Source organism: Helianthus annuus, chromosome 6 (assembly GCF_002127325.2).
Source record: "Helianthus annuus cultivar XRQ/B chromosome 6, HanXRQr2.0-SUNRISE, whole genome shotgun sequence".
NCBI lineage: Eukaryota > Viridiplantae > Streptophyta > Magnoliopsida > Asterales > Asteraceae > Helianthus > Helianthus annuus.
The window spans coordinates 54,200,652-54,210,889 of record NC_035438.2 but is presented as its reverse complement, the minus strand read 5'-3'; the positions used below and the strand labels follow the sequence as shown (position 1 = coordinate 54,210,889).

The 10,238-nt window shown below is 36.9% G+C and overlaps 2 protein-coding genes across 2 annotated transcripts; one reads left to right on the top strand and one right to left on the bottom strand.

Annotated features, from left to right (window-relative positions):
- The first annotated feature begins 1,208 nt into the window (after positions 1-1,208).
- Positions 1,209-2,325, top strand: LOC110944783. Its single transcript, XM_022186430.1, has 3 exons — positions 1,209-1,733; positions 1,826-2,080; positions 2,200-2,325. The coding sequence occupies exons 1-3, from the start codon at positions 1,209-1,211 to the stop codon at positions 2,323-2,325; spliced, it is 906 nt and encodes a 301-aa protein (XP_022042122.1).
- Positions 2,326-7,231: 4,906 nt separating this feature from the next.
- On the bottom strand, positions 7,232-8,801 carry LOC110864005 (salt stress-induced hydrophobic peptide ESI3). Its single transcript, XM_022113170.2, has 2 exons — positions 7,472-8,801; positions 7,232-7,392 (listed from the first exon to the last, which is right to left on the bottom strand). Exons 1-2 carry the CDS (start codon positions 7,580-7,582, stop codon positions 7,309-7,311), a joined length of 195 nt encoding a protein of 64 aa, XP_021968862.1. The 5' UTR covers positions 7,583-8,801; the 3' UTR covers positions 7,232-7,308.
- Between the last annotated feature and the right edge of the window lie 1,437 nt (positions 8,802-10,238).

The following is a 10,238-nucleotide window of genomic DNA, read 5'->3' as shown; positions in this document are numbered from 1 at the left end:
GATACAAAATGCCTGATTTTCAAGAGCTCTGGTTTGGTTATGGTGATATATATATATATATATATATATATTTAATTAATAAGAGAATAATTTAAAATAATTTATATCTCGGTGATCAATATAATAAATATAGAAACTGTATAAGTTCTAAAATAGTAAAATATAAATGAACAAAAAAATACTAAAAAAAATACTGGTGTAACTAGTAGATTTTATGTTAAATAAGAAATTTAATAAAAAGATGAAAATAGAAAAAATAAATAGATTTTATGTTAATTAAGAGATATAATAAAAAGATGAAAAAAAATAGATTTTATAAAATTGATTTAAACTTAAATAAAATTTGGTGTTAGTACAAAAAGGTGTTACATTGATAAAATTAAAAAAAATGGAAGGGTATTTTAGTCATTATGTTGATAAAATTAACTAATTTTGGTGTTAGTACCTAAAGGTGTTACAAAATTGAAACCATAAAACCTAAACCTGTTTAAAAAATGTTAGTACCTAAAGGTGAAACTAGCTATAAACCATAAGGTCCATCTGTGTAATTAACTCTAAAAAAATATGGGATATCGGCCTCTAATAATCCCGACTAGACTTCATTGGCTATTGGCAGTCCCACCTTTTTTATTCCCCCTGACAGTCCCACATTTCAAATATTTTTCCTCCACCAGTCCTTAGTTAAAAAAACTTAACTCCGTTAATGTTTTTCCGAATTACAAACTCAAGTTTTAGGGCTTTTGATTAGAATAAAGATACGAGTCTATTGATGTAAAACTTACCTCGAAACAGTGCTTTAAACGACTTAGTTTTTGTTAATTGGAAGTTTAAACACCTGAATTGAAGCACTGTTTTCGTCGTTTGGAGCACAATTTCAAGGTAAGTTTTACATCATTCGACTCGTATCCTCGTTCTGATCAAAAGCCATAAAACGTCAGTTTGTAATTCGGAAAAAAACTTAACTCCGTTAAGTTCTTTTAACTGAGAACCGGTGGAGGAAAAATAGTTGAAATGTGAGACTTTCAGGGGAATAAAAAAGGTGTGAGTGCCAATGGCCAATTACGTCTAGTAAGGAATTACTAAAGGCCGATATCCCAAAAAGTATTAACCCAATGATTATGTCATTTAAATCAATAAACAAAATGGCATATTAGAATTATTGAACTCACAATAGAATAAGCTTCTTGCGTATTCCTTTGGGGGCTAATATGAATAGAGTAAATAACTGGGACCCTATTGTGAAGATTTTTAATGATCGGTTGGCTTCTTGGAAAGCGCGTTCCCTTTCGATAGGTGGTCGGGTCGTTCATATTAAAGCGGTGTTAGAAAGCCTCCCTATTTACTTTTTATCTATTTTTAAAGCGCCGATTAAAGTGTTAGATAAGCTGGAGTTGCGTATGAGGAACTTCCTATGGGGTGGCTTGGCGGAGTCTAGAAAAATACATTGGGTAGCGTGGGATAAAGTTGCCATTCCTAAAAAATTGGGCGGGCTTGGTATTTGTATACTTAAAAAGGTGAATGAGGGGTTGCTTGCTAAGTGGATATGGAGATTTAGAGTGGAAGAAGATTGCTTGTGGCGAAAAGTAGTATTGGTTTGCCATGGTAGGAAAAGAAGTTGGTCGGATTTGCCTTGCAACCCGACTATTACAGGTGTGTGGAAAAATATCACGAGTATGGATGCCAAATTACTCTTAAAAGGTAAAAGAATTCACAGTTTTATCAAAGGAGTTAAAGTAATGGGAACAGTATCCATTTTTGGATTGATTTTTGGTTTAGGGATTCTCCCCTTATGCATAAATGGCCAAGGCTATTTGCTTTGGAAAAGTTCAAAGAGTGTAGGGTGTCGGATCGTATTCCGGTTACGGGTGTGGATTCTAACCAAAACTGGTGTTGGTCGAGAATGCCGCCGTCCCCGGAGGAGTTGGCAGATTTGGCCGATATCATGGATGCGCTGAGCGGGGTTGGGGTGGCGTCTGAGAAGGATAAATGGGTTTGGTTGCTTGACGTTTCCGACAAGTTCTCTACGAAATCGTTTAAGCTTTTGGCTACGGAAGATAGTAATGAGTTAAGAAATTCAAAGGTATCCCTTTTTATTGAGTTTTTATTTTTCTGAATGCAAGAACAGAGAGTATGACTCTGTTTATATAGAATACAAAGGACAAAAGAAAAAAAGGAATCAACTATTATGGCTAAAATTAGGGAGAGGAAACATGGACTAAAATTGGGGAGAAGATTATGGAGAGAATGTCTCCATATAATTTCAAAAGCCAATACTCCCCTTCAAGCTGGAGCGTGAAGGTTGACAACGCCCAGCTTGTCGAGTAAAAAGCGAAGTTGTGAAGCTCCAAGTCCCTTCGTAAGAAGGTCAGCAAGTTGAAGTTTCGAGTCGATGGGCATAGGAGAAATTTCTTTGGATTCTACACGTTCTCGAACAAAATAGCAGTCCATCTCAACATGTTTAGTGCGTTCGTGGAAGACCGGGTTGTTGGCAATGTGGCGAGCAGCTTGGTTGTCGCAAAAAAAAGGTAGTAGGCCCAAGTTGAGGAAGACCCAGTTCCTTCAAAAGCCATCGTAGCCAAATGATCTCGCTAACAGTGGTAGCCATGGCACGATATTCAGCTTCAGCCGAAGAGCGTGAGACAACTGACTGCTTCTTGGTTTTCCACGAAACTGGAGCACCTCCGAGCAGTAGCATATATCCAGTTCGAGAGCGTCTAGTGAGAGGACAACCGAGCTAATCCGAATCAGAGTATGCAACTAGATTAGTGCCACCTTCTTTTGGTAGGAGTATGCCTTGGCCTGGGGTCGCTTTGAGATACCGAAGGATCCAAAACACAGCATCCAGGTGGTTCTGACGAGGGTCCGATACAAACTGGCTAAGGGTGTTAACCGAGTAGGCTATATCTGGACGAGTGGCCTGAAGGTATAATAATTGGCCAATGAGCCGCCGATAGTTACTAGCATCAACCTTAGATTCTTTGTCGTCCATAGTAAGCTTTAGATTTTGTTCAATTGGAAAGAAAGACGGCCGACATCCTCCCATACCACTATCTTCCAAGATGTCAAGAGTATACTTTCGTTGGCTCAAAACAAGACCACGAGGGGTTTTTGCCACTTCAATGCCAAGGAAATACTTCAGTTCACCTAGGTCTTTGATGCTAAACTTTTCATGCAAACATTGCTTGATTTCTTGTATCCTCTTGGAATTATTACCAACCATGATAATGTCATCAACGTAGATGAGTATAGTAATGAATGTTTCAGTGTTTTTGTAGAGGAAGAGAGAATGATCCGATTTGGATGAACAAAACCCGAGGCCGAGAAGAACCGTGGTAAATTTTTGATACCAATTTCTTGATGCTTGTTTGAGACCATAAAGAGATTTTCGTAAACGACATACCCGATCCTCATTCTCTTTAGAAAAACCTTGCGGTATTTTCATGTACACCTCTTCTTCTAGATTGCCATGCAGAAAGGCATTGTTGACGTCAAGATGGTGAATGAGCCAATTGTTTTTAGTGGCCACGGATAGTAATGTTCGAACAGTCACCAACTTTGCTACCGGAGCGAACATGTCATGGAAACCTTCTCCTTCAATTTGAGTAAACCCCTTTGCTACGAGGCGGGCTTTGTATCTTTCGACATCCCCATTTGGTTTATGCTTGATCTTGTAGACCCATTTAGAATCAATAGCTCGTTTTCCTTCCGGTAAGGATTCAAGAGTCCACGTGTTGTTTTGCTCAAGGGCTTGAATTTCTTTCTTCATGGCTTCAATCCATCTTGGATCTTTCATAGCTTGCTTAAAATGTTTCGGCTCATTAGCAGTAGTGATGGCCGCCAAAATTTTTTTGTGAGCATAAGAAAGAGAATTGGCTATAGGGTGTACCGTGGAGGCGTCTTGAGTTGTTGCGGTATGTGTATGGTCGACCGAAGGGGGAAGATTCACAACGAAATCGTGAAGTCGTTTGGGTTGAGTTCGATCCCTCTTTGGTCGTGAGGTTTCAACATTGGTATGTGATTCACGGTTTTGGTGAGAAATCTCTTCATGATTTATTGTTGGATCACTTTCACCATTATTTTCTTGAGTCATATGGGCATCCTCATGTCCCACGGTTTGTGGGCTGGAAATAGGCCCATCATTAGGCATTTCATTAGAAGTAACATATGGTTCTTGATGTGGGCTTTCATCATCGTGGGCTTGAACAGGAATGAACACATCTTCATTATCATGGGCTTGCGCTGGAACAATATCGTGGGCTTGAACGGGAAATGTGAATGTATTTTCATGAAATTTCACGTCTCGTGACACAACAACCTTTTTGCTTTCAATGTCAAATATTTTGTAACCTTTTACTCCTGGAGGATAGCCCAAGAAAATCCCGGGTCTCCCCCTCACTTCGAACTTGTCACCCTTTGTTTCGATACTCCAAAAGTAAGTTAGACAACCAAAGACCCTCATGTGGTCATATTCGGGTTTTTGGTTGAACAACAACTCATATGGAGTTTTGTCACCAAGAGTTTTAGAAGGTAATCGATTGATAATATATGCCGTCGTCAGAACACATTCCCCCCAAAAACGTTTTGGCAAATTAGCTTCAAACCGTAAAACCCGTGCCGTATCAAGCAAATGTCTATGCTTACGCTCAACAACTCCATTTTGTTGAGGCGTATGTGGACACGTGGTTTCTAACAAAATTCCTTGTTTAGAGTAAAAATTCAACATAAGGTTTGATGTGAACTCCCCGCCATTATCACACCTTATTCTCTTGAAGTTTTTGTGAAATTGGGTTTCAATCATCTTGCAAAAATTGACCAAACAAGTACTAGCATCACTTTTATATTTAATAAGAAAAACCCAAACACTTCTACTAAAATCATCAACAATTGTCAAAAAATAATTTGCCCCAGAAAGTGAAGGAATGCGATATTTGCCCCACACATCGCAATGCAATAACTCAAAACATCCTTTGGTTTTAATTTTACTTAATGGAAAAGGCGATCTCGTATGTTTAGCCTTAGAACAAGAATCACAAACATTATTTCTAAGATTAAAAGAAACACCTTTGAGAAAATCAACCTTAGCAAGTTTCTCTTGAGATGTATGTCCCAACCTTTTATGCCATCTTTCAACTGTAACAGTCATAGCCTTTCTCTCTTTCCCAAACATCCCCATTCGGTATAGACCTCCTTTACACTTACCCGCACCAATCAAGTTCCTCGAACGGAGACCCTGCATCACACAAAAATCAGGAAAGAAAGTCACAGAACATTGAAGATTTTTAGTCAAATGACTGATGGAAAGAAGATTGCAAGTAAACTTTGGGACATGCAATATTCCCTTTATTTTGGTGCCTCCTGGTAAAGTATAGTCACCCTTTTCTTCAACCGGGATCGCATCACCATTAGGAATAACCACAGGCATTTCATGAGGATCCTTTCTTTTGTTTTCAAGAATATTGTTTAGATAAGTTGTGTGTTCGGTGGCTCCCGAATCCACAACCCAATCATCGTCATCATCACTAAATCTACCCGTCATGTGCCTTTAATCGAGCAATGGGATCACTGCTCTGATACCATTAAGAAATTCAAAGGTATCCCTTTTTATTGAGTTTTTATTTTTCTTAATGCAAGAACAGAGAGTATGACTCTGTTTATATAGAATACAAAGGACAAAATAAAAAAAAGAATCAACTATTATGGCTAAAATTAGGGAGAGGAAACATGGACTAAAATTAGGGAGAAGATTAATGGAGAGAATGTCTCCATATAATTTCAAAAGCCAATAATGAGGAGGTGAGTTTTTCGTTCAACGATTGTGGTTGGGTTCCGTCTAAATGTAAGATCTTCGTTTGGAGAACAGTGGTCGATAGAATTCCGACGAGACAGCGCTGGTTAGGAGGAATATTACGATTGAGTCGGAGTCTTGCGTTCTTTGCGGTGAAGGGATTGAAACGGTGGACCATCTGTTTTCGGGATGCTGCATTTCAACGAGGGTCTGGGACCGGTTCTGCGATTGGGTCAAATTACCTCCTTTTTTTGCTTTATGAAATATTAAAAGCTTATGCTCAATTTATTAAATATTGAATTATGAAATATTAAAAGCTTATGCTCAATTTATTAAATATTGAATTATGAAATATTAAAATCTTATGCTCGTATTTATTAAATATTGAATTATGAAATATATTTAAATATAATTTGTTGTTGTAAAACTGTGTCAAGTAATACCAATGTTATACTACTATCAGTAACAACCAACACCGGAAAAGCTCGTAAAAACAAATTAAATAAAAACGAAAAAAATAACGTCGAGCAAAAAGCAGACGTAAAATCTTTGAATCGCGAACGCTCGTTGCAGAGAAATTAAACCGAAACGTAAAACACAGAAAAAAATAACCAAGTCATTCAGGACCCGCACTTTGGTCGAACTTGTTAAACGGAGAAAAATAGATGTGATGTGACGGGCCAGTCAAACGGGAAAAAATGTACGAAAAAAATGTTGAACCCCACACGCACGTTGCGGTGCATTAACTCACAAAATTTAGAACGAAACGAAAAACTTATGCAAGATGATAAGTATGGTGTTGAAAATAAAAAAGAGTTGGGATTAAATTGCAAAAGATAAAAACTTTCGGTTAAAAGTAAAAAAATCAAAGGGTCTAAATTGCAAAATTAAAGTTATTTATTAATTTAGATAAAGATAAGGATAAATATAAAGATAAGGATAAATATATATATCATTTATATTTATCCGAGCATTTTTCTCTTTAGTATAAAACCTATTTATTAATTTAGATAAAGATAAGGATAAACGTTAATGGACTAAAAAAAGGGTTTTAAAATATGAACACTAAATAGGTTTTATACTAAAGAGAAAAATGCTCGGATAGTCCCTGTGGTTTTGTCTATTTTCACCTTTAGTTCCTAACTTTCTAAAATTACTTGAATAGTCCCCAACTTTTCATTTTTTTGTTTTCGGATAGTCTCTGGGTCTAACTTCAGTTTGTTTTCTCTGTTAAGAGGGTGTGAAATGAAAAAAATACCCTTTCCTTAAAAAGGCCAAACCACAGGGACTATCCAGGCATCTTCTTCATTTTTATTTATAAAACCCCACCACCACACTTCATCTTCAACCTTCACCCACATCACCCTCCTCCACCCTCCACCATCACCGCCACAGTCACTCTCCAAATTGGTGCACATTAAAACATTAATTAAGATATGCAAACACAAAACTGAAATTCTTTGATCACAAACAACCTACTAATCATATTCCAACCAACCAGAAAAGTAAGAAATTAAAAAGCACTAGAGAACTAAAACATAAATTGCGTATAGGATTCCGGGAAGATACCCGAGTATCGTCAGCAATAAGCAAATCCAGAACTCCACCTACACATTTCAATCATACTCCATTTCAAATGAAATTAACAAATTAAAAACAAAAAAAAACTATATATATATGACTTACGCCAATAGCGTATCGAAGAAAAACGCCAAGAGGAGGCAAGATGATTGCAAGTATAATCTCCACAATTGTTGCAGTACCCATTTTCGGTTTTGATGTTTCTTTTTGTGACATGATCTAATTAACTGATTTCAAACATAAAGCCCAAATTGGTGGAGAGTGACCGTAGCGGTGATGGTGGAGGGTGGAGGAAGGTGATGGTAGGTGGAGGTTGAAGATAAAGTGTGGTGGTGGAGTTTTATAAATAAAAATGAAGATGTCCGGATAGTCCCTGTGGTTTGGCCTTTTTAAGGAAAGAGTATTTTTGTTATTTCATACCCTCTTAACAGAGAAAACAAACTGAAGTTAGACGCAAGGACTATCCGGGAACAAAAAATGAGAAGTTGGGGACTATTTAAGTAATTTTAGAAAGTTAGGGACTAAAGGTGTAAATAGGCGAAACCACAGGGACTATCCGAGCATTTTTCTCTATACTAAAATTAGTAATAAATAAACCTGAACATGTTATAATCAAACGTAAATGAACAAATATAAACTAACGCAGATGAAATAACACAAACAAACGTAAGTGAATGAAAATAAAAAAGCGGAAATAAATGCAGGTAAATAACCCAACACAAACTAACTAAACAAAATAACACAAACACACGTGTACGGACGTATATGATTGAACATGGCATATGTACATTTTCATATTTGTTCATTTAAATATGTGAACAAGACATTTTCTTATGTATATGATCATTTATTAAATAAATAAATATAAACGTATTTTTCATCAAATAGTTCACAAACGGTTTATTGACGTGTATGTAATTAAACATAGATAATTTATAAAAACAGATATTTACATGACGTTATAACTATATAAAAAAATATAACAAAACACTCACATGATTACGACTACACAAAGTTTTTTCTTACAGTCAACATCTTAAAAGACGCTAAATTATCTTTTAACCATAACGTTCTATCAAAACTCATTAATTATTTAAAAATGTATGTGAGCATTATTAAATTATTAGGAAATAGAAAGTTATCTAAACAGTCCAGCAGTAGCACTTAGTATTGATGGTGAATGAATAAAATAGATTGCAAGGCCGTCCCCGAAAATCCGACGGTCTTTTAAGGCCCTGTGCGAGTGAAAAAAATAGGCCCCTTAGTATAAACTTATATATAAAAAAAATTAACAATATATATGGCTCCCTAAATAAGCCAAAACTAAATATATTTAAGATCTTAACGCATTATAATATGTTTTTTCGATAATAAGTTAACTTAATTTATTATTAACTTAAAGTATATTACAAATCTAATTATATAAAACATTTTAAAAAGAACATTTACATAATTAACTAAAAAGAGAAAAGAAAGCTTCAAGGAAATAGAAAAAGAGAATTAAAACCTATAAAACTAAAAATAGAAAAGAAAGAAAATTAAAATTAAAACCAATAAAAATGGGCTGGTCAAAGCCCAAAAATAGGTACACAAGGGGTTAAGCAAAAATTAAAAAAAAAAACTAAAGAAATAAGTTAAGAACAAGTCTCGAACTCTTGTTTCTTCAATGGAAGTAGAGGGCCTAGTCCACTGGGCAATATAATTTATGTGTTCCAATTCCAGTTCAAAAACTATATGTACACAAAACATATATATAAATAAAATTTTGGGCCCCTTGAGAGGTTGGGCCCTGTGCGGTGGCCCACCCTGCACTTGACCCAAGCCGGCCCTGATAGATTGCTTAAAAACTTGTCTACCATAAAAGAATTGCTTAGTTTATTTTAAAAGTCAGAAATTATAAAAACAGTATTACCTATATCAACATCCAAATGAAATTAGTAATTAGTTATCTTTCACTTGATCTCACCCGAGTTTTCTACTACAGTGCATTTACTCTAGAGGGTCGGCTCTTGTGAAGGGTGCAACTCCTGTCATGTGGCAGGAGGCTGGAAATTTTCTCGGGGACAGCGTAACGCTCCTATCGACCAGGTGTGGGCCCGGTTAAGATAACATAGTCCTGGTAATGAGTGGTGACAGGCCTGCGTCTTAGGAGTGTGAATTAGCCGTCTGTTATGAAGTTCACATGTGAAAAAAAAAAAAAAAAGTTATCTTTAACTTAATCCAAATTAAAGATAGGTTAAATATGCAGGCCGTTATATCTTACAATATTATAAACCTACCACCTTTATATTCCATCATTTGACCACCCTAAATCTTTCTCCGCCACCAATGGAGTCCGATCAACCGTCTTCAGAAACCTCCGACCACCCGAAACCACCGTCCCCCACCACCGAACCCCAACAAACTACAACCCACACACCAAGATCATACGAGTGCAATTTCTGCAAAAGAGGGTTTACTAATGCACAAGCTCTTGGAGGCCATATGAACATCCACCGTAAAGACAAAACCAAGCTCAAACACACCACCACTCCACCTATAGCCACCATGGAACCACCCTCTCCCACACGTCCACGTAGAACCGCCGCAGCTGAACCTTTCGTGATATCTAATCAAGGGAATTCACTACAAGAATGGACCACCTTTAGCGGCGACAGCTGTCGCCAGTATTGGTTAAAATTGTCGCCGGTATTGACCTTTAGCGGCGACACGTCGCCGGTAAATGGTCGCCGGTATTGGTCGGACGCTATTGGCCTCCTGTCGTCGCTAAAGGTCAGCGTCGCCGCTAATGTTTTTACCGGAGAATTGCCGGAAAGCTCGCCCGAGACCTGCAAATCTTCATAAACTCAAACAACAAAACATTTTACACAAA

Coding starts and splice junctions, on each gene's coding strand:
- LOC110864005 (XM_022113170.2), bottom strand. CDS start 7,582: ATGTCACAAAAAGAAACATCAAAACCGAAAATGGGTACTGCAACAATT. Junction 7,393..7,471: donor TTCTTCGATACGCTATTGGC/GTAAGTCATATA, acceptor TGAAATGTGTAG/GTGGAGTTCTGGATTTGCTT.
- LOC110944783 (XM_022186430.1), top strand. CDS start 1,209: ATGAATAGAGTAAATAACTGGGACCCTATTGTGAAGATTTTTAATGAT. Junction 1,734..1,825: donor GTTTTATCAAAGGAGTTAAA/GTAATGGGAACA, acceptor GCTTTGGAAAAG/TTCAAAGAGTGTAGGGTGTC. Junction 2,081..2,199: donor ATGAGTTAAGAAATTCAAAG/GTATCCCTTTTT, acceptor GGCTAAAATTAG/GGAGAGGAAACATGGACTAA.